At 50.4% G+C, this 25,889-nt stretch overlaps 1 protein-coding gene across 1 annotated transcript in view; it reads left to right on the forward strand.

Moving 5' to 3' along the window:
- Nucleotides 1–4,320: 4,320 nt before the first annotated feature.
- The window catches only part of RAB44 (RAB44, member RAS oncogene family), a 31,820-nt gene continuing 10,251 nt past the window's right edge, over nucleotides 4,321–25,889 (forward strand). The window contains exons 1-9 of the mRNA XM_030795647.1: nucleotides 4,321–4,410; nucleotides 10,646–10,864; nucleotides 16,963–17,074; nucleotides 18,609–18,783; nucleotides 20,299–20,424; nucleotides 21,031–21,121; nucleotides 21,496–21,591; nucleotides 23,302–23,489; nucleotides 24,101–25,674. Of these exons, the coding sequence (XP_030651507.1) occupies nucleotides 10,658–10,864; nucleotides 16,963–17,074; nucleotides 18,609–18,783; nucleotides 20,299–20,424; nucleotides 21,031–21,121; nucleotides 21,496–21,591; nucleotides 23,302–23,489; nucleotides 24,101–25,674 (2,569 nt within the window). The 5' untranslated portion in view covers nucleotides 4,321–4,410; nucleotides 10,646–10,657. The remainder of the gene's footprint in view (nucleotides 4,411–10,645; nucleotides 10,865–16,962; nucleotides 17,075–18,608; nucleotides 18,784–20,298; nucleotides 20,425–21,030; nucleotides 21,122–21,495; nucleotides 21,592–23,301; nucleotides 23,490–24,100; nucleotides 25,675–25,889) is intronic.

A 25,889-nucleotide genomic window follows, 5' to 3' on the forward strand; every position in this document is an offset into this window, starting at 1 on the left:
TCCAAATGGGCCCATATGGTCTCCGGGTCCTGCCTGTTAACCTCTGTCTCCAACTCCGCCCGCCCTTTCCTGCTCCCACCATGGGGCTCTCCTCGCTGTTTCTCTTGCACACAAAGCGTGCTCCTGCCTCGGGGCCTTGGCACTCACCGTTCCCTCCCCCTCGACCCTCTTCTTCCAGATCTTCTTTCTCACATGTCCTTTCCAACGTCACCTCCTCAGGCCTCCCCTGAGCACCTCATCTAAAATACACCTGACACCACCATTCTAGCCCTTCAGTCCACTTCGCTTTTCTTCAAAACAATTACCACTGTTTGGCATGATATGACATGTGGCTTTTTCCCATGCATTTTTCTACACTTTCATATTTTCTACATTTTCACATTCTATATTTTCTACATTTTGTATTTCGTAGCACAGTGTCCAGCACCTAGAAGTGCTTAATAAACGTTTGTTGAATAAACAAGCTGGGTACGGTGGCTAGTGCCTGTAATCCCAGCACTTTGGGAGGTCAAGGCAGGTGGATCACTTGAGTCCAGGAGTTCAGACCAGCCTGGACAACATGGTGAAACCCCTATCTCTACTAAAAATACAATAATTAGCCGAGTGTGGTGGTGCATGCCTATAATCCCAGCTACTTGGGAGGCTGAGGTATAAGGATCTCTTGAGCCCGGGAGGCTGCAGTGAGCTATGATTGTGCCATTGCACTCCAGCCTAAGCAACAGGGTGAGACCCTGTCTCAATAATAATAATAATAATAATAATAAATAAATGAGTGCCTTATTTAGTTCAATAAAGCCTCAGAAACTCTCTGAGTATGAATTTCCTCAGATAGTTGGTTGTGAGAATATTCATTTATTTTGAAATTAAATTTATTAATTTTTAAAACTTTTTGTCTTGAAATAATCTTATACGTCCAGAAAAGTTGCAAATATAGTAAAATAATCCCCATATACCCTTTACCATTGTTCCTAAATGTTAACATTTTACCATGTTTCCTTCATCGGTCTCTCTTTGTATGTGTACATACTATTGTTAAGTTTCTTTTTGAATAGTAATGTATACAGATAGTACAAAACATAAAATACATTAAAAGTAAACAGTGAAACATAAATCTGCCCCCCTCCTCCATCCCAACACTTCTATCCAGCCCAAATCTGACTAGTTTCTTGTATATCCTGTGAGAAATATTCTATGCATTTACAAACATATATGAATGTGTGTGCTTATCTATTTTTTTCTTTTTTTGAGACAGGGCCTCATTCTTCCACCCAGGCTGGAGTGCAGTGATGCAATCACGGCTCACTGCAGCCTTGACCTCCAGGGCTCAGGCGATCCTCCCACCTTGGCTTCCCGAGTAGCTGGTACTACAGACATGCGCCACCACGCCTGGCTAATTTTATTTTTTATAGAGACAAGGTTTCACCTTGTTGCCTAGGCTGGTCTTTAACTTCTGGGCTCAAGCAATCTTCCTGTCCCAGCCTCCGAAAGTGCTGGGATTACAGGCGTGAGCCACCTCACCTGGCCTGTATTAGTCCATTTTCACACTGCTATAAAGAAATACCGGAAACTGGATAATTTACAAAGGAAAGAGGTTTAATTGACTCACAGTTCCATATGGCTGGGGAGGCCTCAGGAGACTTACAGTCATGGCGGAAGGTGAAGGGGAAGCAAGGACCTTCTTCACATGGCAGCAGGGGAGGAAAGCATATAAGCGCAGGAAAAACTGCCGTTTATAAAAGCATCAGATCTCTTGAGAATTCACTCACTGTTGCGAGAACAGCATGGGGGGAAACTGCCCCCATAATCCAATCACTTCCTTTGACACATAGGGATTATAATTCGAGATGAGATTTGGGTGAGGACATAAAACCTAACTATATCACAGCCCTTATCTATTGCATATATTTCATACACACACACACACTTTTTTCTTCATAAAAAGCACATTATCCTCACTCTTCTGCACCTTACTTTCTTCATACGACACAATATCTTGAAGGTCATTCCATATCAGTCCACCTGGATGTTTCTCATTTTCTTCACAGTGCAGACTATGCCAATGGTTGGACGTATCAGAGCTCATTTAACCAGCTCCCTACTGATGGAAATTTAGATCATTTCCAATCCTTTGCTACTACAGACAATACTGTAATGAATATCCTTCCATACTGTCATATTGTGTATCATCTGTGGAACAAATGACTGAAAGTGAAATTGCTGGGTAGAAAGATTTTTGCATTTTAAATGTTGACAGATATTATACATTTCTTTTCATAAAAGTTGTACCAGTTTATATTCCTGCCAATAATCTGTTTCCTACATCCTTCATGATATAATATATCACTTTTTGGATCTTACTAATTGTATAGCTGAAAATGATGTCTCAGTGTAGTTTTATTTTTTATTTTTACCCTCATCTTCTTTGTGATGGTACATAGTTTTATCTTTTATTTCTCTTATTATATTTTTATAAACAGAAATGTTTACTTTTATAAACATTTTTTACACGTTTAAATCCATTGATATTTATTTTTCCATGAATTGTTTATTCACATATGGTGCCAATTTCTCTAATGCATTATTGGTCTTTCATTGATCTGTAGGAGTTCTTTACAGAGGGAGGAAATTAACTTATTTTCTATGATATGTAAGTATTTTTTCAGAGTTTATTTGCCTTTTGACTTAACAATGGTGACCTTTTTTGGCCATTCAGTTTTATTTATTTTTAAAAAGTTTCCATATGGTTGAGTGGCTCAATATTTTCTTTTGTGGCTTCTAATGCTTTGTGATATATCTGGAAAGGCCTTGCCTAATCCAAGATTATTTAAAAATTATCCCATGATCTCTTTCTTCCCTTTTTTTCTTCTTTCTCTTCTTCTTCTTCTTTTTCCTCCTCCTCCTTCTTCTTCTCCTCCTTCTTTATTATTATTATTTTTTAATGGATACGGGGTCTCACCATGTTGTCCAGACTGGTCTTGAATTCCTGAGCTCAGACGATCCTCCTGCCTCAGCCTCTCAAGTGCTGGGATTACAGGCATGAGCCACCACACCCAGCCTATCCCATGACAGATCTCTTTCCTTCCTTCCTTCCTCCCTTCCTTCCTTCCTTCCTTCCTACTTTCTTTCTTTCTTTCTTTCTTTCTTTCTTTCTTTCTTTCTTTCTTTCTTTCTTTCTTTTTCTTTCTTTCTTTCTTTCTTCTTTCTTTCTTTCTTTTCTTCTTTCTTCTTTCTCTTTCTTTTCTCTCTCTTTCCTTCTCTCTCTTCTCTCTCTTCCTTCTTCCTTCCTTCCTCCCTCCCTCCCTCCCTTCCTTCCCTCCTTCCTTCCTTTTCTTTCCCTCCTTCTCCTGAAACCATGGCAAATAAACTATGCCATGATTTCTTATAGCATTTGTTCAAACATACAGAAAAGTAGAAGAATGTAATGAGCCTGCGGTACCCTCAGTAACTCCAGCAGGGATCAGCAGGGCCAGAGCCAGTTTTGTTTCATCTATGTCCTACCTATTCTCCCCACTCTTCAATAATTTTGAAGTAAATCCCTAACAACATATAATTGTGTGATTTTGATTTTTAAAAGGCTTATGCCTTTTATCCATATGGAATGCTTTTAGAGTTAGAGCTCTAACTTTGTTTTTTGCAGATACCCAGCCCATTCTCCCAACACAGTTTATTGAATAAACCATCTCTTCTCCAATGATTTGAAATGGTGCCTTTATGATACACTAAATTCCCACAAATATTCGAGTCTATTTCTGTCTATTCATTATGCTGTTCCACTGATTCATCCGTCTATAGTCATGCTACAATTCCACATTATTCTGATGGCTGTAGCTCTACAATGTGTTTTAGTATCAGACTAGATTGTTCCCTAAAAGGTGGTTTAGATATAAAGCCTCCCCTGAGGCTCAAAGACACTGTCTGAGAGTGAGGGCCTGAAGTGAGGCAGGATGGGCAGTTCTCCCAGGGCATCCCACACACTTAGCTTCAGCCACGGCTGTGCCCATCAACCTGCTGCTGCTGGGATAAGGCATTGCCTTGGCAACCACAGACTCAGGCCCAGTCCTGGCTGTGCCACTAAGGGCTGGGTGATCTTGAGCCGTCCCTCTCACTCTTCGGAGCCTCTGCTTAGGAGGACCTCCCTGCCAGCCCCAGCATTCTCCACTTCAAGACACCAACCAGGGCGGGGATGCCTGGGGGTGCCAGGCAAAATTGTGAAAGGGCTGCCAGTGGTCGCTTCCACCGGAAGTCCTGTAGATGAGCACAGGAGATTGGCTCGCTGGGGAACGGAAAGGGAGATTAAGCAAGACAAGACTGTTAACAGTTCTAGAGCTCGTGGGATCCGCAGGGCAGCAGTCACCCCACCACCAGGTCCCAGAGCCCAGGGCTGTGTGTTCCACTGGGAGCCTTTGAGAGGTAGGAGCCATCCCGAGGTTGCAATGCTTCTTTTTCTTTGAAGGATGAGGATGGGGGAGGGAGCTGGGGTCCCTGTTTAGTTTCTATGTCAAGGGTGCAAAGGGCAGAGCCCTCTTTTCCCCTGCGTTTGGAGCTCTCTGCGTGGTCTAAGGGAGGGGATGGGAAAGCACTTGGGCAGGAGGCTGGGGTATGTCACTACCCGTAAATGGCTATTTACGGCTGGTTTCTCAGAGCCTCAGTTTCTCTATTAGTTAGGAGGGGAGGAGTGAGGGTAAGTAGACTGGAATAAGACACTAGGTGTCTCTCGGGCCCACTGACTTGGACAATTGGGGTTTAGCGACTATGGCTGTTATTTATAGCTATCGAAGCCAGCCAAGTGGAGAGCAGACCCAGTTCTGAACGCCCTTTGGTGAGAGAGTGATGGACACCTGGAGGCCCCAGGCAGCGCCCGTGCCAGGTTGTAATCTGCCGCTGCCCCACCCCACCCTTCTTCTCTGGCTTCCACTTCCTGGTGGGCAGCCTGTGGTGCCTGCTGCCTAACAGAATACCGAGCTGGGAGTGGATTCCCGCAGGCGCCTGGGATTCATTTGCTCTCATGTTTGGCTTCAAGCCTTATGCGATTTCTTAGGTGAGGGATGTGGGCAGAGATGGTCATGCTGAGGGGCTGTATGTGTGTCCTGGCCATGAAGGGGTCCCCCCACTCTTAAGGATGTGAGGCGTGAGGATGCACTAAGGGGAAAGTGGTGGAGGAGAAGGGCACTGGCAGGGTGGCCCTGCCGGCTGACTCGGAGGGATGTGTGCTGGGCAATGGCATTCCCACATGCAGAATGGAATGATGGAATGGCCGTGAGGGGTGCTGTGTCTGACGGAGAGGCTGACAGTGAGGGAGTGGAGGGTGAGGGTGATGGCCAAGGAGGGTGTGTGGGCGTACACGTTTGCATGTGTACATTTGTGTATTGCCTGAAGGGTGTCCTTGCTGTCTCTGAGGGACCAGGCCTGGCCTAGAAGGGACACAGGCTGTTTTTAGGGTATGCTGTCAGGCAGTGGGGGTGCTGTCAGGGATCTGAATGTGAAGGCACGAGGGGCGAGTGCACCATCCCACCTGATGGTGACAAGTGACTGATTTTGAGGTGGCGATGGCTGGAGGACACCTGCTGCCTTCCTGCCCCAGGCCACCTGACAGGCAAGGAGCGGGTGGCTGAGTACCCCTCCTGGGAGAGAAGGATTGACTGGCAGAGAGGGCAGATGCTGAGGTGGGGCAGGCGAGGCATCTGGAAGGTGCTATTTTCTTAAAAAAAATGCCAGAGGACTGCTGGAAATGGGCTGTGGAGGTGCAGCTTGGCTAGGAACTCCCAGAAAGGAATGTCAAAAATGCCACATGTCCTAGGATGTGGCTGCAGGGAATTTCTTCCAGGATTCTAACTTCCTACACTTGTGGGAGCCTGGCAGGCTGCGATGTGACACTCATGTCACAGTGGACTTTGCTTCTGGAGGCTTCTGCACGGGGAATCTTATCTTGCTCCCTTGGCCATGTTAGCTCCATCGCCGGAAGTACACGAGACACTGGGCGTCACCACAGGAGCCAAGCCTGTCAACACCCACCCTGCTCCAAAGCCCTTGTCCCACTCAGGGCTACTCCACTGGGCGTTTGTCATCCCCAGAGGGGCCTTCTGCCCAGGAAGGGCCACCTCTGTAGCCTTGGGGAAGTCCATCCCGTGACCGACCAGAAGAGCAGAGTCTGCTGTAGTTCTACCACTGACATCAAGGCTTGGGCAGGTCACTCTGCCTCTTGGAACCTCCCTCAGTTTCCTCATCTGTCAAATGGGATCAGTTGTATCTGCATGGAAGCTGGCTTTTATGTGCCTCAAATAGAATTCACCTTTATCAATGTCATCACCACTGTTGTCATTGCTACCCTTACCTGGTAGTCACTGATACCAAACGCACTCCTAAATGCTTTATGTGAATCATATATCCAGCTAATATTTGCAGAGTACCAACTGTGTGCCAAGCGCTGTTCTAGGCTCTTGGGATAGAGCAGTGAACAGAAGGGTCAACTCGCTACTCACGTGAGGCCTCTATTTCAGCATGAGGAGAAGGAAAATTTACAACAAAAATGAGCAAAAGCCTCTCTATTCTGGGAAGGTGACAAGTGCTAAGAGAAAGTGAAGCTGGAAAGAGAGGTGGGCTATGCTGGGGAATGGGAACTGATGTTTCAACTTTAATTATCTTGCCTAATCCTCACAGCAACCCCGTGTGAGAGATATTAGTCCTAAGTTTCCAGTGAGGAAACTCAGGCACAGAGATGCTGATTGACTTCCCTAAGGTTGCACAGCCCACGGGCAGCAGAGCTGGAAGCAGAGGTCTGCTGACTTCACAGCAATGGGACTGGAAGTCACTTTCTCTCGTGAGCCTCATTTTCTGCATCTCCAGGTCACGAGAGTGGGACTGACCCTCTTATAGTACTGAGGCTCTGTGAGTCTTTCTTTTATTTTTACTTTTTTATTTTTTTGAGACAGAATCTCACTCCGTTGCCCAGGCTGGAGTGCAGTGGTGAATCATAGCTCACTGCAGTTTTGACCTCCTGGGCTCAAGTGATCCTCCCATCTCAGCCTCCCAAGTAGCTAGGACTACAGGCACACCACCATGCCCAGCTAGTTTTATTTTGTAGAGACAGGGTCTCGCTACATTGCCCAGGCTGGTCTTGAACTCCTGGGCTCAAGTGATCCTCTCGCCTCAGCCTCCCGAGGCTGGGATTACAGGCCACCATGCCCAGCTTATTTTGTTGTTGTTGTTTTATTAATCCCCTTCTATTCTACAGGGAGTCTTTCTTTGAGTGTAACCTACAAGGCTGGAACTGCCAGGCCAAACCCCATTAGCCACTGAAGAAGGGTCATAGGCCCATGGAGGGAGGGGGCTCCCCTCTTAGGGGGATGGGGAATGGAGACAGATGATGGCTTTCAGGTGTGGAAGGCCTCTGGGCCCAAGGAGGGGTGTCTGTGTGTTCACTGTTTCCATGGGGCAACATGGGGTGAATTAGGGGCGAGAGATACTGGGTGAAGGCCAGTTGGATAAGCATGGGGACTTCCCTATTCTAACCCTTAGAATCTTATTCCTCATTCTTGGCTTTTTTGCCTCCCTGCTTTTTATTAGAAAGACTTTTTTTTTTGAGACAGTGTCTCACTCTGTTGCCTAGGCTAGAGTGCAGTGGTGCAATCTTGGCTCACTGCAACCTGTGCCTCTTGGGCTCAAGTGATTGTCCCACCTCAACCTCCCTAATAGCTGGAACTTCAAGCGCATGCCACCATGCCTGGCTAATTTTTTGTTTTTGATGGAGATGGAATTTCATCATGTTGCCCAGGCTGATCTCGAACTCCTGGCTTCAAGTAATCCACCTGCCTTGGCCTCCCAAAGTGTTAGGATTAGAGGTGTGAGCCACTGTGTCTGGCCCTGATATTTTCTGAGTCTACTCAGTTTTCTGTTAGAACACTCCACATTCTAGGGGACAGTGAATCAGCAGAGGAAGTGGGTTGAGAGCCCAGTACATATCCTAAGCAAGGCTGGGCACTATGAGGGCATCAGGGTTAAATATAATCTCTCCTGCCCTGGAGCTCACTGCTATGTCACCTCCCCCAGGAAGCCCTCTCTGACACCCTGATCAGTGAGTTGCTCGTTTTTCAGTGCTCTCCCAGCACCTGACACACAGGTAGGCTGTCCCTTCTGTGCTGCACTGTAATTATGTTTGTGTCTCCTGCATGAGGCTGTGAGGGCCCCTAGGGGAGACCAGGAGTTAGTCACACCTCTACCTGCAGTGCCAGGGACTCTGCTGGGGTGTGCAAGGTGTGTCCTGCACAAGGATGCCCAGCCAAGGGGGTGCATGGGGACTGGAATCCAGCCCACATTCCACTTGTCAAACCATGAGCCCTGGCACCGGGCTGTGTCTGCCAGCAGGGAGTACCTTTTCCTAATTCGCTTAAAGGAAACACATGGATTGCGGCAGACCTGCTTAGCACTGTACCGGCATTCAGTTGGCGCTCGGTAAATGCTTGTTGCTTATGTGCATGATAGAGGGTGGGAAAGGTTGGGGCAGATGAAAGTCTTCAGAAGAGGTGTGCTGGTGACTATTCTTTGGTGGGGGCAGGAGACCTGATTCATAGCATTTGCTGATTCCCATGGTGCCAATACTCCCACAGTGGCTGATTCCAAGCTGCTGAGATAGGAAGAGGTGTGCACAGTTGGTCCTCACAAGCCCCTAATAGTGGACTTCAGCTCACCACTGCGGTTTTACATTTATGATCTTAAAACTTCATCTGAAACAGACTTTGAAGGGGGGGCGGAGAGAGAGAGAGAGAGAGAATGTACTTCTGTTTGAAGTTTGGGGCCTCCTCAGGATGAGAAATTGCTTCATCCAAGTTCTGTGCAACCTGTGCAGTTCCCCTTGGGAAGCTTGCGCAAGGGGAGGCCGTGGAATGACCCCCTGGAATGAGCCTATGATGCCTAAAGCAGAGCCCTCTAACCACTCCACCCAGCCTGTCTGTGGCCTTTGGCCTCAACAGAGAACACCCAGGGGAGATGTCTCCTCCGTCTCCTGGGCATGAGCCTTACTCTTCTGCCTCGATTCCTTCACACACACTGTTTACTGATTCCAAATCTTCGATGCCTCCTGTAGCACCTGCACAAGTCCCGCCACCTGCAGGAAGCTGCCCTGTCTGTCTGGACATCAAGTCCTTCTCATCCCCTAGCTTTATGGGCCCCAGACATGTTCCCCCAAGGCAGGCTGAGACTTTATCCCTTCCAAACCACAGCCTCTCTTTTCCTCACCCCAGGGGCCTCACCTGGATGAATGCCCAACCATCAAAATCCTTATCAATTGACTGAACTAAGACATTCAGTGACAGGTGAATGAACGATGAATTTGACATCTCTTACTTGAGCACCTAACATGTGCTAAGGGGCGGGGAGCAGTATAGACCTAGATAAACAGTGATATCCACAGCTGGGGAAGCATGGAGCCTGCCTTAGTCTGTTTGTACTGCTGCAGCAGATACCATAGAATGGGAAATTTATATAGAACAGAAATTTATTTCCTCATTCTGGAGGCTAGAAAGTTCAAGATTGAGGAGGTAGAATCTGGCGTGGGCCTTCTTGTGGCGTCTTCCCATGGTGGAAGGCAGAAGGATGACAGAGAGCACGAGGGTCTGAGTCCATCTTTTAACAAGGAACTCACTTTTACAATAATGGCATTCATCCATTCATGAGGATGGCGCCCCCATAACCCAAACAATTCCCAACAGGCCCCGTCACCCAACACTGCCTCATTGGGGATCAAGTTTCCAACACATGAACTTCGGGGAACACATTCAAACCATAGCAGGGTCACAGACAAGGGGGCACTGAGCCCAGCTTGAATGCAGGGGTGACTGCAGGGAAGGCTTTTTGGAAGAGGCAGCCTGTAAGGTGAGGAAGCAAAAGGTATTAACTATGTAAGGGAGTGAGAGAGTTGAGGAGTTTGGGGCAAAGGGAGCAGGGTGGGAGGGAATCAGGAATTTCAGGAACCATGAGTGGTTGAGTGGTGTTTCCATGGACCCCAAGGGCACAGGGGTGGGGTGGATGAAGCTGAGGCCACATCATGTGGGGCCCTAAGAGCCGCATAGGGGCGCTACTGATTCCATGCTGCGTGTGTCGAAGGACTAGGGACACGGTGCTGGAGAGAAAAGGCTGGAGGAGAGGTGAGGCTGACAGGGGAGGAGGCGTCGGTGGAGGGATCCCTGACGCAGCTGAGATGAGTTAATGAGCGAGAAGAGTCACCAGAGAGATGGCTCAGAAGCTGCTTATGGCCCTTCAGACAGCTAGATCCTGGAAAACCCTGAGTAACCACCCTCCAGGTCAAAACACGAGATAGATTCTGCATGGGGTGAATAGGATATATTCTCTAATGGTCGGAGAGGACTTTGATAGTTGAGTAGTAGCCTGAAGAGATGAGGGCATGTGGGTAGCTTGGAGAAGGGCACTCCAGGTAGAGGGAACTTAGGGTAAAGGCGTTGAGCAGAATGGACGAGAGGCCATGAGGCGGCTGGGCGACGAGGTCAGAGGACCTGGTGGGACACCATCAGGCAGGGCTTTGGCAGCCACAGTGGATTTTCTTCCAGGGGTGATGGGAGCCAGGGGAGGGTTTTGAGCCATGAGAGGGCGTGACTGTCCAGCAGCCCAGTGCCCCTCACTCCTCTGTCCCCAGGGCCAACGCACCATGGAGACTGGACAGGGAACGTCTCGAAAAGTCCGGAAGCTGGGCTCCAGCCGGCGGCGGCAGACAAGAGAGCCAGCTGATGCTGAAGACGCCACAGTGGCCCCAGAGTCAGAGTCTTGGTCCTCTCAGGCAGCGGCAGAACTGCAGGCCTTCTTCCAGGACTGCGGTGCCAAGGAGAGGGGCTTTGTCACCCGCGAGGACCTGGCGGTGAGCCCAAGACCCCCATTTGAACGCTGAATCCCTTTTCCACAGCTCCTGACACCCCCTCTCCCCCATCACAGGAAGGCAGGGCTTGCCTACCCCTGCCCCTTTCTCTCATTTAGAGCTCTCAGAAAACTCTAGGGATGTGTTTATGCTAATGTGAAAATGACAGGTAAGGCTTTATGTGTTGCCCTTTTCCAGAGACATTTGTCTTTTAACCAGTGAAAGTACTTTAAGGCAAAGAAGTAATTTGCAAATGGTATAATTTTAGGCTCATTAAGCAAGGACATTTGTCTTGGGAAGCAGTCGGAGCCCTGGAAGTCAAACCATGTCAATGACCGTAAACTTCAGTGAAGCATAAGATCAGCCATGGTTGTGTGTCCCCCTAAAGAGTCTTAGGGTGGCCAGGTGTTGTGGTTCATGCCTGTAATCCCAGCACTTTTGGTGGCCGAGGCGGGCGGATCACTTGAGGTCAGGAGTTCGAGACCAGCCTGGCCAAGATGGTGAAACCCCGTCTCTACTAAAAATACAAAAATTAGCCAGGCATGGTGGTAGGTGCCTGTAATCCCAGCTACTTGGGAGGCTGAAGCATGAGAATTGCATGAGCCCGAGGAAGCGGAGGTTGCAGTGAGCCAAGATCACGCCACTACACTCCAGCCTGGGTGACTCCAACTCAAAAAAAAAAAAAAAAAGAATGAGGGAACCAGTAAGATGTTATGACTGGTTCAAAGAGCATTTGAGAAGCCAGCAATTTGACAGAAAAGTATTAGGATAAAATTACTGAGTTCAATTCTTAAAATGGCTAATGTCTAACAGATCATAAATCTTTCAGGCTATCTGTTCTGCTAGTAACTTCAGTAAGTTTGGGACTTTTCATGAAAGGTGAACAATGGGTTGTGCTAGCATTCTTTTTGCCTCATATCCAAGTTTCAGATTCCCTCCCTCCCTTCCTTCCTTCCTTCTTTCCTTCCTTCTCAGCTCGATCTCAGAGGCACGATCTCAGCTCACTGCAACGTCTGCCTCCCAGGTTCAAACGATTATCCTGCTTCAGCCTCCAAAGTAGCTGGGATTACCTGCACCCACTACCACGCCTGGCTAGTTTTTGTATGTTTAGTAGAGATGGGGTTTCACCATGTTGGCCAGGCTGGTCTCGAGCTCCTGACTTCAGGTGATCCACCTGCCTCGGCCTCCCAAAGTGCTGGGATTACAGGCATGAGCCACTGTGCCAAGCCTATGTATTATCAATTTTTAAGCCTATTAAAACTGGGCCAAATTTGACAAAATGTTAATACATTTCATGGATTATTTTCAGACTCAGGCATTATAAATCAAGGCAAATAAAATTCTCTTTCAGCAAACTTTCTACAACATTCTATATCCATTCAAGTTTTGCCTTTTTATCCTTTTTCATGTTCTAGAATAACCAGACACTTTCACACAACAGTGCATCCCATTTTCCTTGCAGACAAAGTTTTGTTTGTCTGTCGCTGTTGCTCCTAGTAAAGCCTCAAGCATCTGTAGTTAATTGAACTTTTGTTGTTGTTGTTGCCGTTGTTTTGAGATAGGGTTTTGCTCTGTTGTCCAGGCTGTAGTGCAGTGGCGAAATTTCAGCTCACTGCAACCTCCGCCTTCCGGGTTCAAGCTATTCTCGTGCCTCAGCCACCCAATTAGCTGGAATTACAGACGCCTGCCACCTTGCCAGGAGGATTTTTTCTATTTTTAGTAGAGACGGGGTTTCACTATGTTGGCCAAGCTGGTCTTGAACTCCTGACCTCAAGTGATCCACCTGCCTAGGCCTCCCAAAGTGCTGGGATTACAGGTGTGAGCCGCCATGCCCAGCCTGTATTAATTGCACTTTTAACCAGTGTAATTAACCTCTTTCACAGGAAGAACTAAGGGTAAGTAATTGAGAACTGTCTTATACAAGCATTTTAGCAGACAAGCAAAGCTCACAAATACACATAAGCCAACTTTCTTTTTTTTTTTTTTTTTTTTTGAGACGGAGTCTCGCACTGTCGCCCAGGCTGGAGTGCAGTGGCGTGATCTCGGCTCACTGCAAGCTCCGCCTCTTGAGTTCACGCCATTCTCCTGCCTCAGCCTCCCAAGTAGCTGGGACTACAGGTGCCCAGCACCACGCCCGACTAATTTTTTGTGTTTTTTAGTAGAGACGGGGTTTCACCGTGTTAGCCAGGATGGTCTCGATCTCCTGACCTTGTGATCCACCCGCCTCAGCCTCCCAAAGTGCTGGGATTACAGGCGTGAGCCACCACGCCCGGCCCACATAAGCCAACTTTCTACAGCCTTGTGTGTCCCTAACACAACTTTAAAAAAAAGTGGTCAAATATGCATAACAGAAAATTTATCATTTTAACTATTTTAAAATGTGCTATTCAGTGGCATTAAGTACATTCATGATGTTGTACCACCATTTCCCCAGCCATCTCCAAAGCTTCTTTCATCTTGCCAAACTGAAATTCTGCACCCATTGAACAGTAACTACCATACTTTCCTCTCCCCAACCCCTGGCTATCCCTATTCTACTTTCTGTCTCTATAACTTTGATTACTCTAGATACCTCATAGAAATGGAATCATACAGTATTTGTCTTTTAGTTACTGGTGTATTTCACACAGCAGAATGTCCTCAAGGTTTATCTGTATCGTAGCATGTGTCCAAATGTTCTTCTTTTTAAAGACCAAATAATATTCCGTTGTACGTATACGTCACATTTTGTCTATCCTCTTATCTGTCAGTGAACACTTGGGTTGATTCTTTTGGCAATTGTCAGTAATGCTGCTATGAATATGGGCATACAAATATCTGGGTCTCTGTCGCTTTCTTTTGCACAACTTTTTTTTTAAATTTTATTTATTTATTTATTTTTGAGATGGAGTCTCACTCTGTCGCCCAGGCTGGAGTGCAGTGGCATGATCTTGGCTCACTGCAACCTCCGCCTCCTGGGATCAAGCAATTCTCCTGCCTCAGCCTCCTGAGTAGAGTAGCTGGGATTACAGGCACGCACCACCATGTGCGGCTAAGTTTTGTGTTTTTAGTAGAGACAGGGTTTCACCATGTTGGCCAGGCTAGTCTTGAACTCCCAACCTCAGGTGATCCACCCACCTTGGCCTCCCAAAGAGCTAGGATTACAGGCATGAGCCACCTCGCCCAGCCTGCACAACTTTTTAAAGCAGAAAAAAATGAATTCATTTATTAACATTACCCAAAGATATAGCTACTTTCTAGCATGTGAAAATAAGAAGTAAAAAATATGTCAACCTAAAAATATGCTTAGCGATCAATGTTTCAGTATTAAATTTGTTTTAGAAATTATCGAGATAGCCAAAAATTATTTATTAATTAATGTACTTCAATATTAATTCAAAATTAATACAAATTTTAAAGTTACCTAGGAATCTTGGAAACTGTGTTTAAGGTGACACACTAGAAAATATAATTACTGTTGATACAAAATTTATTTGTTAGAATAATTAATCAATTTAGCGGGGCACAAATTTACATGTTCATAATCTCAAACATATGTAAAGATAAAGTTGACTCATTTGATCCGAAAGTCGAAATGAGAAGTATAGGAAATCTAGATTAACTCGTTTCTTCACAGAAAACAAATATAGACCTTATGAAAAACAGAATGCATACTTGAATTATACTTAACATAAAGCACAGAAAAGACAGATAGCTATTATATGTGTTTTGTCAAAACAACTATTAAACCAGTCTAATTTGTTCAAAGAATCATGTTAATTATATGGACCTGGCTCCTGAAAAATTTTCTGAGCTAGTGATTTCTAAGAAGAATTGTTTTAAGTCTAACTCATTTAATGCATTCAAATTTCAGTTATTTTCTGTTATTTTTAGGAGAATTAGATTTATATAATCACTTATTTGTCTCTATGAACTAATCAACACAGAATTCCTTTAAGAGACAATAGTACACTAAGTTATTAATACCTTCCAGATGTACAAGAGTATTTCACATTGACAATAAGAGTTAAAGACCTTTCGGGGATGGTGGTACATTCCTGTAATCCCAGCTACTCGGGAGGCTGAGGCAGGAGAATCTCTTGAACCCAGGAAGTGGAGGTTGCAGTGAGCCGAGATTGCGCCACTGCATTCCAGCTTGAGTGACAGAGTGAGACTCCGTCTCGAAAAAAGAAAAAAAGAGTTAAAGGCTTGTCTATTACAGACATATAGATACACAGACACACAGAGAATGTCTTGCTTCATTTCTACAGTTCCAGTCACAGATCAAAAGTAAACACAGCAGGCTGGGTGTGGTGGCTCACACCCGTAATCCCAGCACTTTGGGAGGCTGAGGCAGATGGATCATCTGAGGTCAGGAGTTCGAGACCAGCTTGGCCAACATGGTGAAACCCCATCTCTACTAAAAATACAAAAACTAGCCAGGTGTGGTGGCAGGCACAGGTAATCCCAGCTACTCAAGAGGCTGAGGCAGGAGAATCGGTTGAACTCGGGAGGTGGAGGTTGCAGTGAGCCAAGATTGGGCCACTGCATTCCAGCCTGGATGACAGTGAGACTCCATCTCAAAAAAAAAGTAAACACAGCAACGTGAAACATGAAAACTCACCAATCCAGATCTCAAAGAGCTGTTCTCCTTCCCAGTGGATATGAAATTATTTTTCTTTGAGATACAGTCTCATTCTGTCGCCCAGGCTAGAGTGCAGTGGTGCCATCTCGGCTCACTGCAACCTCCTTCTCCCGGTTTCAAGTGGTTCCCCTGCTTCAGCTTCCAAAGTAGCTGGGATTACAGGTGCCCACCACCATGTCCAGCTAGTTTTTGTATTTTTAGTAGAGACAGGGTTTCACCATGTTGGCCAGGCTGGTCTCGAACTCCTGACCTCAAGTAATCTGCCCCCCTTCGGCCTCCCAAAGTGCTGGGATTACAGGCATGAGCCACTGTGCCCGGCCTGGAATTCTTAACTAATTTGAGATCACGAATAGAAAAACAAACAACAACAACAACAACAAAACAATTAGCAAACCAGTTTTTCTGTTTTCAACCAATAGGCATTAGGTCTCCATGATGCATCCCTCAGAGATCACCAAATAGAACATAAAGACCATCACTGGTTTAGACCAGACCATCACTGCTGCCACCAATGGGGAATAACTTATCAGTCATGTGCAGCCCCAGATAAAAACATGAAATTCACAAAAAGGAAAAAAAAGTAACTAGAGAAACAGAGAATCAGCAAACTCAAAAGTTGTATTATGCTTGGGGATTCCCTCTGAGAGCCAAAGTGTGTGGGCTCAAAGAGCCCATGATGTGCACTTGTGCAGCCATGCAGGCTACCTGCTTCTGCCAGATGAGCCCACTGGGCCATCTCCTAGACCTTAGTCTAAAACTTGTTATAATTTTCAAAAAGGTAAAATCATGACCTGTAGGCCATGATATATAAAATGAGCTCTTATAGAAGGTTTAACTCATTGACTTTTTATTTTTATTTTTTTGAAACGGGGTTTCACTCTTGTCACCCAGGCTGGAGTGCAATGGCACCATCTTGGCTCACTGCAACTTCTGCCTCCTGGGTTCAAGTGATGCTCCTGCCTCAGTCTCCCAAGTAGCTGGGACTACAGCCGCCTGCCACCATGCCCGGCTAATTTTTGTATTTTAGTGGAGACGAGGTTTCACTATGTTGTCCAGGCTGATCTTGAACTCCTGGCCTCAGGTGATCCACCCACCTCGACCTCCCAAACTATTGGGATTACAGGCATGAGCCACCGCGCCCGGCCCCAGATAATTTTTGGACACTGATCACCACATTCTGGGGAGGATTGGCTGCTGTCCTTTATCAAGTTCCTAAAGACATGGGACTTAGGACAGGTACGTTTTGATTTTGAATGGAGAGAGTGAAAAGGGCTGGAGCCAGTTCAGGGCCCTGCTGGGAGGGCTGCCTTGGGTGGGGTTGGGAACGTCAAGCTTAGGCCCTGGGTCAGGTTACTGGGGGGACTCTGACATTGGGGCGAGGTGAGGTAGGGGTGGCTGAAGACAAACATCTCTCCGTTTTGGAGGGTGAGAGCCTTCCCCAGTGGGAACACCTGCCCAACTTGCCCATTCCTTCCAGGTGGCCAAGTTCAGCTTCCTGGGCAGCAAGGAAGAGTCAGAGATGATCTTCGACTGGTTGGACATGGAGCGGAAGGGACACCTATCCCTTGAAGAATTCAGCTCTGGACTCAGTATGTCTGTCCTTGGAGGGCCTCTGGGCACCCAGGTGTTCCGTGCAGTGTGCCCTGCATGGGGCTAGGCTGGGTCGTTAGAAAGGCAACCATTTTCCCAGGGACTTTCACCCCCCATCCCCAGCTGCCACAGTGGTCCGGGGCCCTCCCCCTTGCATCCCCCCTGCCCTCCAGGAAGGCCTCCGGGCTTGCTTTCTGACTCCTCCTATGTCTTCTCCCCAGTAAAAGGATTCTCCTGAGCCCGAGGTCTTGACACCACAGATGTGTTTCTGCCTGAGGAGAGTAACATTGTGGCTTTGGTTAAGGGAATTCCATGGGCCAGGGAGCAGCAGAGGGTGATATTTAGGGGTGGGGGCTTTCCAGGTGCTGAGCCCCCACTGGGCAGCGCCACCCCAGCACCTGCCTCTCTAGATGGGCTGACAAGACTTAGGGAGCCCAGGGCCAGCAGGGCACAATCCTCCCACTAATCGTTTCCCTGGGAAGACCTTCCGGCCCAGGCAATGGAAGGTGTGGTGTCCTCACAGAGCCCCTGCAAGACACAGATCAACCTTCAGTGTCCACAAAGGCCCCCAAAGTTCTCAGGTCAGCTGAGTCTCCAAAAGCCTGGAGACCAGCAGAGGAGGCCAGGAATCTGCATTTACGCGTGGGCCCACTCCAGGAGGAGGCTGCTCCAGTTCTGGCAATGGAGAAGCTGAGGGTGGGCAGGAGAACTCAGGGGCTGGGCAGAAGGAACTGCCCGTGGGGCGCAGAGGGAGCATTGCTGTCCATGCAGCCTTGGGGCCGTCTTCATTCCTGAATCGAATCATGCCCGCCATGCCAGGAACTTCCCAGTGCCTGTGGGACAAACTGGAAGCCCCTTCCTGGGGCCTGCAAGGCCTGCACCATCCAGACGCTGCCACCCTCTCTGGCTCACTCAGTGCCATTCACCTCATCCATCTTGCTAGCCCAGCTCCTGCCTCAGGGCCCCTGCAGTGCAGTTCTCTTTGCCGGAGACATGCTTCTCTGGAGTCCACATGGCTCGCTCCTTCTTGTGATTCACATCTCAGTTCCAATGTCACCTCCTTAGGACACTGCTAGCCACCTCATCTAAGTCGATCCTCCCAGTCTCTCAGTGGAAATTACCCTGCATATTCCTTTGGCTCACTTAGCCAGTTGGCTTTATATATATATATATTCTTTTCAACTCGCACTGGAATGTCAGCTCCATGTTAGGGATTTTGGTTAATTTTGTCATGTAGATGCTCAATACATATCCCTTGTTTGAGTGCATGAAGAGTTTGTTCACCACCTTCGAGGTGCGGTGGGATTTCCAACAAGTCTTTTCGTGTCTCTGGGCCTCAGATACTCATCTGTAAAATGGGTACCTTAAACAGACTCCTGAGGTTGATATGAGAAATATATGAATGTAGCCCTGTATAAATGTGACTGGCACAAGTAGAATTACTTCTCTGAGGGCTGGAGCAGGGCTGGGTGGGAGGCCAGGTGCCTGGGCCCAACTCCACTGTGCTCCCCTCTGTCCACCTCTGTCCCACAGAAAACATCTTTGGCTCCAGCCAGAGCCCCCACAGGCTCCACAGAAGGAAGCCACTGCCCTCTAAGCGGGTATCTGCTACCACCAGCTTCCCAGCTCTGGAGGAGGCCGATGCTGTGGAGAAGGAGGCGTTCCTCGCCTTCATGGAGCAGCTGGGGACTGGACACTTACTTCCCAAGTAAGGCCAGGGCGGCATGTGCATGGGGAGAGGCTCTGCTAGCCATTGATGGCAGGGGCTCTCCTGGACACAGCAGGAGTCAAGGGGGCAGGCGCCAGGTAGAACCAGGTGCAAATACTGGCTTGGCCATTGGCTGGCTGTGTGACCACAGGGATGGCTTGACTTCTGACCTCTGTTTCCTGGGCTGCAGAATGAGCCTAAAAGTTATTGTGGGGTTAAAACCACGTGCAGAGGATGCCTGCTCATGGGGAGTCCTTCCCACCCCCGCACCTCCCTGCCCTGTCCTGCCCTGTAGGGTCACTCTCCAGGAGGACTAGTGAGTGGGTTCAGCTTACTAAGGGCACTTGAATTCTTAAAACCATGCGGGTCCCTGCGGGTGCCTTTCTTAACTCAGTGAGGGTTTGCTTAGAGAAGGGGAGCCCTGGCCGGGCACAGTGGCTCACGCCTGTAATCCCAGCACTTTGGGAGGCTGAGACGGGCGGATCACCTGAGGTCAGGGGTTCCAGACCAGCCTGGCCAACATGATGAAACCCCATCTCTACTAAAAATACAAAAATTAGCTGGGCGTGGTGGCACATGCCTGTAATCCCAGCTACTTGGGAGGCTGAGGCAGGAGAATCACTTGAACCTGGGAGGTGGAGGTTGCAGTGAGCTGAGATCGCGCCACTGCACTCTAGCCTGGGCAACAGAGCAAGAGTCTGTCTCAAAAAAAAAAAAAAAAAGAGAGAGAGAGAGAGAGAGAAAGGGAGCCCTGCCTGCTAACGTCCCCTCCTAGGACCCCCAGGGTCTGTTAGAACCAGTGAGGGAACTGCCCTCATCCACCGGCCCAGGTTTGCTCGCCCCACCCGTGGGGTTCTGTGAGGACAAGATTCCTCACGCTTGGCTCTTGGAGGGTGGGGCCAGGTGCAGTGAGGCAGGCAGGGTGGGACTTAGGGTGTAGACTGGTGGGGCAAGGGGGTGGGGAGCCTTGTATTCACTTGGCAGCTTGGCCTAGGCTCAGCCCTCTGGCATCCGTCCTCATGACTTAATTAAATCCATGTGAAAGCAGCCTTCATCGGGCACCAACCGTGTGGCAGGCCCTGAGCTGGTGCTTTCATCAGGCGCCTCTCATTCCCTGATGACCTTGCTTGGCAGGTATCATTCCCCACCCCATTTTACAAATGAGCCCAGAGAGGGCTCGGGACTTGCTGAAGGTCACACAGCCTCAGAGTGAGAGAATAGAGAGGGCAGATGGAAGCCCTGGGCCATCAGGATCCCAAATCCCCCCATCCCACTATTATGGAGTCATAGAGAGACAAAGTGTGGCAGGGGTTCAAGAAGGGAGAGGGCACACCTGGGAATGGTTCCTGGAGGAGGTGGCATTTTAGTTGCATCTCGTAGGGTGTCAATAGATTTGGCCCAGGTGCCAAAGTCTCTTGGAGCGCTGCAGTGAAAACTGAGGAGTGGGGCTCCCCTTGCTTCTCCATCCCACCTCGTGTCTGATCCTCCCATCTCTGGCTGTCTTCCCCTCCCCAGGCAGATGGAAATCTGGCAGGAGGAGCCCCAGCTGGCAGGCAACCTGGCAGGCTTTCTGGCCAAGATGACCAGCCGTCTGCAGGAGGTCCAGGCGGACAAGGAGGCCCTGGAGCTGACCCTGAGGAAGTGAGTGGGGGGCCCGGCCGGGTGTCTGACTCCAAGTAGATGCTCTTCACATTCCCGTGGAATCTGATTGAATTTCCCCAGCTCCTTCTACAGCTGGGCCTATGAGCTGGATAGGGCAGAGCTGCGCTGGAGGAAGAGGTGGCTCAGGGGACCTGGCGGGGAGGACAGAGTTGGTAATGGCAGGAGTGGGAAGGGCAGGGTGTGTCTTGGTACAGGACCCACTGTGATGCCCACCTCCAGGGGGCCTGCTCCCATAGATTGTAATGCATGTGTTGACCCTGGAGTTGGGTTATATGCTGGAGGATGGTGAAAGAGGGAGGTGGGGACTGAGTGATGGGGTGATGGGGACGATGAGACCCTGGCCAGGGGAACCGGTGGTGATTACAAGGGTCGGCATGGTAGGATCAGCAGGACCAATGTCAAAGTCGTATGGGTTGGGGGTTGTTACTGGGATGGCTGTTCTCAGGGTGACAGAAGTCAGTGACTGCCGGCAGATAGAGGAAAGCAATAGGATGGATTCCAAACCCAAGCCCAGACTGCCCCTGCCAGCAGCAGGCTCCCAGAGGAGCTGATGGGCTGCCTGGCCCCAACTCCTGCTCCTCCCAGGCGTGACTCCGATCACCACCGCGAGGTCCAGCAGCTCTATGAGGAGATGGAGCAGCAGATCCGCCAGGAGAAGCAGCAGCTGCAGGCTGAGGTGGGCTCCTGCTGGCAGCCTGCCTCCTTCCCACTGCCCGGGACGCCTCTGCTGGCTAAAGAGTGGGGCCAGTGACCGGCCAGGGTGGGGCACAGGAAGCTGCTGTAGTGAATCCTCTCCCTGCCCTGAGCAGCTTGTGTTCCCCAGAGAGACGGGGTGGGGAGTGTCGAGCCTGGGCCCCCTTCCCATCTCTGCCAAGTCTCCTTGTTGCCCCAGTCTAGGCTGGAACTGGGAGAGTTGTCCTGAGAACCCTCCTTGCTGGGACATCCTGGCCCAGGCACCCCAGGTGGTGGAGGTGGAATGTGAGAGGGGCTGGCCTGCCCGGCTAGCTCTTAGAGTCTGCAGGGTGAGGGCTGAATCTACCTACTCCACAGAGTGACTCTCGGGGCCTGGCCCTCACCTCCCAGATGCAGGACGTCCTAGAGGCCAAGGAGTGCGAGGTGCAGCGACTAGCTGAGGGCCAGAGGGAGGTGAGTGACAGGGTTTCCCAGAAACCCACTTCTGAACAGGTTTTTAATATCTATGAGCTTCAGTTTCCCATCAGAGACATGGAAATCAGAACTCCTGCCTTAGAAGGTACTGTGATGATTAGAGGTACCACCTGTGAGGGCATGAGATAGGGCCTGGTACATAGTAGGTGCTTTGTGCCTCAGTTGTTCATCTCTGAAACTGACCTAACTTCCTGCTTAGGGTCAGGTTACTTGCTGCTGCCCCGACACTGCAGGTCTTATAGGCTGTAGTCACTTCCGGGTGGCACTGTGGTTGAGTGTTTGGGTCTGAGACCCTGCCCCATTTTTTTTTTTTTGACACAGAATCTCGCTCTGTCGCCCAGGCTGGAGTGCAGTGGCGCAATCTTGGCTCACTGCAAGCTCCGCCTCCCAGGTTCACGCCATTCTCCTGTCTCAGCCTCCTGAGTAGCTGGGACTACAGGCACCCACCACCATGCCTGGCTAATTTTTTGTATTTTTAGTAGAGATGGGGTTTCACTGTCGTCTCGATCTCCTGACCTTGTGATCCGCGCCCCATTGTCTCTTCCTTCCTCAACTTGAAGACCACTGACCTTGGTAAAATTGTGCTCTGCCATAACTAGGACAAGAAGCACCCTTCAGCCTGGGACAAGATTCCCCGAGCCTTCCTCACCACGGCCTGGGCTGGCCCTGTTACCAGGTTGATTTCCCAGGTGCCTCTGCAGCTGCTCCTTGGAAATTGAGGCAGGCCCCTCCTGCCAAGTGAAGAGATAGGGCTTTACACATGGGGCCATTTCGTCCTGTCCCCTGTGGACGTGAAGCTTCTCCCCTCCAACCATTTATTCCTTCACCCCACAGCTACTTACCCAGCACCAACTATGCGCCAGACACTGTTCCAAGTCCTGAGGATCATGACAGACACAAACCTCTGCCCACAGAGTTACCATCTAGTCAGGGAGACAGGTGACATACATAACATAGGAAATGGTGATCAGTGCTAAGGAGAATAAAGTGAAACAGGGAAGGGGGATAGAAGAGTCAGGGGAGTTGAAATCGTAGTCAAAGGAAGTTGAGAAGGGAGTCAAGGAAGGCCTGGCTGAGATGATGGCATTGGAGTGAAGACATGAAGAACTGTGATATGCGGGGGAAGGGCAGCCACGTAGAGGGAACAGCAGGTGCGAAGGCCCTGAGCGGGCATGCGCTGTGGAAGTTCACGGAACAGTAAGCAGAGCTGTGGACGGGAACAGACTGAGAGGCAACAGCCATAGGAAAGGAGGTGAGGGTCATGAGGGGAGGTGAGGAGGCTGCAGGAGACTGTGCAGGGTCCTGGAGGCCATTGCAAGAGCTTTGCCTTTCCCTGCACCTGGCCAGGCAATGCTCCCTCTTTGGGTCATGTGATTTGCTGTTGGATCAGGAGCCCCCTGTAGGCCAGATGGGCTCAGGGGCCAGCAGCCATTGCAGGGCGCTGAGTAGAGGGAGGGTGGGATCTGGTTTAGGTGTCCACCCCAGGATTTCCAATGCCCCTCCTGGACAGGAGCTAATGGAGCTAGTTAGGCCAAGGAGGGATAACCGCCCACTCCTACTCTGATTTAAGCTGGGTCTCCAGGAGCCTGGACAGGGGGTGGGGGTCTGTGTCCCACAATGGCCTTGGGAGGCTTTTTGCTGCCCTGGAGGGCATCTGGGCTTCTCTCCGCCTCACCCTCCACCCTGCAGCTGGAGGCCCAGCTCTCCCACCTCAGGAGCACACGTCAGGAGGCTGCCTCAGAGAACCAGCAGCTGCAGGAGGCCAAGCGTGACCTGGCTGGGCGGCTGGAGGAGGTGCGGGGGCAGCTGCAGGTGACCAGGGGGCGCCTGGACGCCGCCAGGGGCCGGGTGTCCTGGCAGGTGAAGGAGAAATTGAGGCAAGTGGCTGCTATCCCTGGACTGGGGTGGACTCTAGGGGCCTCCTGGAACCAGTGGGGAACTCTGAGTTCTCTAAGGATCTAGCTGGCACACAGTGCACACACAGCCTCCTTCCTTAAACCCCACCCTCTGCCAAGCTGGAACTATCACGCCCATTTCTCAGATGAGGAAACTGGGGCACAAAAAAGGGACACACCTGTGCCCAAGACCACATGGCTAGAATTAAAACATGCACGTGTGTGCAAGTACATGTACACACACACACACACACACACACACACACACACACACACACACGTCCTAGTGCAGTGCTAGATCCCTAGCAGGCACTCACTCTACTTGTTATAGCTCAGAGAAGTGGGATGGGCCAGAATGATCAAGGAAGGCTTTCTGGAGGAGGTGAGGCTTCATGTGGGTCTTGAGGATGGACAGGATTGGATGAGGAGGAGGAATGGGGAGCACACGCCAGGTGAGAAGGATTGCCTGAGCAAGGACCGGGAGGAGACCTGGCCATGGGGAGAGCAAGGGATGGTGAGGGCTGCAGGTGGGATGGGTGTGACACCACCTACCTGCCCCTCCCCTGATCTTTGCTTCCCTGCTTCCTTTCCAGTGTTCCTGCAGTGGGTGAAAAGACCCCAGACCCTCAGGCTGCCTCCCTCGAGGAGGCCCCCCTGCCTGGGCTATTTGGGGACAATGATGACTGGGACCAGCTCTTGAGCAACTTTGGCAGCCCTCCGCACGGAGCCCTGCAGCTCTGCTGGAGCCCGCCCCCGACCCCAAGAGCTGCCTCAGGCCCCCAGACGCCCCGTGTGGTCAGGCAGATCTCCATCTCGGAGCCACAGGCTTTACTATTTGGTCAGGAGCCATCTTCAGATCCAGATGGGGCTCCAAGGACCCCCCCTGGGGTGACTTTCAGCGCCAAGGACAGCAAAGGAGTGGACCCAGATGAGCAGGACATGACAGCAGAGCAGCCTGTTGAACTGCAGGACCCGGACCCCAACCAGGAGCTGGGGTCCACACCCGAGGGCCGCCTCCTCTGGGGTCTCTCAGGAAGCCTGGTGGCACCTGCATTCAAAGTGCTCATTCCTTTAGAGGATGGGGCCCCTCCCCCTGCCAACTCTCCCCCTCCCCAGGCCCCAGCTGGGTCCAGCAAACAGATCCAGGCCTCAGACCCAGATGACAAGGGCCCTGGGTCTTGGGCTCCTCCCAGCGGGGCTCAGCCTAGGGCTGAAGCAGGACCCCAGGAACCCACACAACCCCCTCCCACCATGACTGAGCGGGATACCCAGCCCGGACCCTCATCCACAACTGCCCTCACAGAAGTAGGCCCAGCCAAGCCGCCCAGGCAGAGAGATGCCCTCCAGCAGGACCTACATGCCACTGGCTCTGAGCCAAGACCGGGGACCCAGAGGGCCAGAGCCCTCACCCTGGGGCCAGCTGAGCCCTTCCAGGGCCTGGAGTTTGTGGGTCCGGTGCCCACAGAGAGGCTGGAGCAGGGCCAGGCAGGCCCAGCGATGCAGGAGGGCATTCCTGAGGGGCTAAGAGAAGCTCACGGCCAGGTCCTTGGGCTGGGTGAGCTGCCTGCCCTCCCCCACCAGGGCCTGGAAGAGGAACCCAGGTCTGAGGAAGGAAAACAAGAGGGCCGAGATGGGCAAGACCTCAGTTCAGAGCAGTCGGTTGAGGCTCATGGCCTAGAAACTGCGTATTCGGAACTCCCCCAGCAAGATTCTCTGCTTGTTTCTCTCCCATCTGCCACACCACAGGCTCAGGCGGAAGCAGAAGCCCCCGCTCCTGGAAAACCGGCACCTCCAAGGGGCTCTCCTCCCGGGGGCGCTCAGACTGGGGCTGGAGCAGGACCCCAGGAACCCACGCAAGTCCCTCCCAGCATGGCTGAGCAGGAAGCCCAACCCAGGCCATCCCTCATGACCGCTCGCACAGAAGAACAAGGCCCCCCTCACTCCAGGGAATCAAGGGCAGAGAGCAGGCTTGAAGATCCAGGAATGGACTCCAGGGAAGCTGGGCTGACCCCATCCCCGGGAGATCCCATGGCTGGAGGGGGACTCCAGACCAACCCTGATTACCTCTTCCATGTCATCTTCCTGGGAGACTCCAACGTGGGCAAAACATCCTTCCTGCACCTGCTGCACCAGAGTTCCTTCGCCACCGGATTGACAGCTACCGTGGGTAAGGGCACTGGGGAGGGCGGCAGGGAGCAAGGAGAGACGCAGGGGCCAGGGCCAACGAGTTGGAGCAGGCCCAGACCAAGACCTCCCTGAGGAAGCTGCAGGTTCTGCCCTGGCCACGGGCCCTGCATTAGACATTGTTTTATATGGGCATAACCTTACTATTTCACTAATCGTCTCTAATTACAGGTAATTTGCTTTTTCTGCATTGATCTG

This window comes from Nomascus leucogenys, chromosome 17 (assembly GCF_006542625.1).
Source record: "Nomascus leucogenys isolate Asia chromosome 17, Asia_NLE_v1, whole genome shotgun sequence".
Lineage (NCBI taxonomy): Eukaryota > Metazoa > Chordata > Mammalia > Primates > Hylobatidae > Nomascus > Nomascus leucogenys.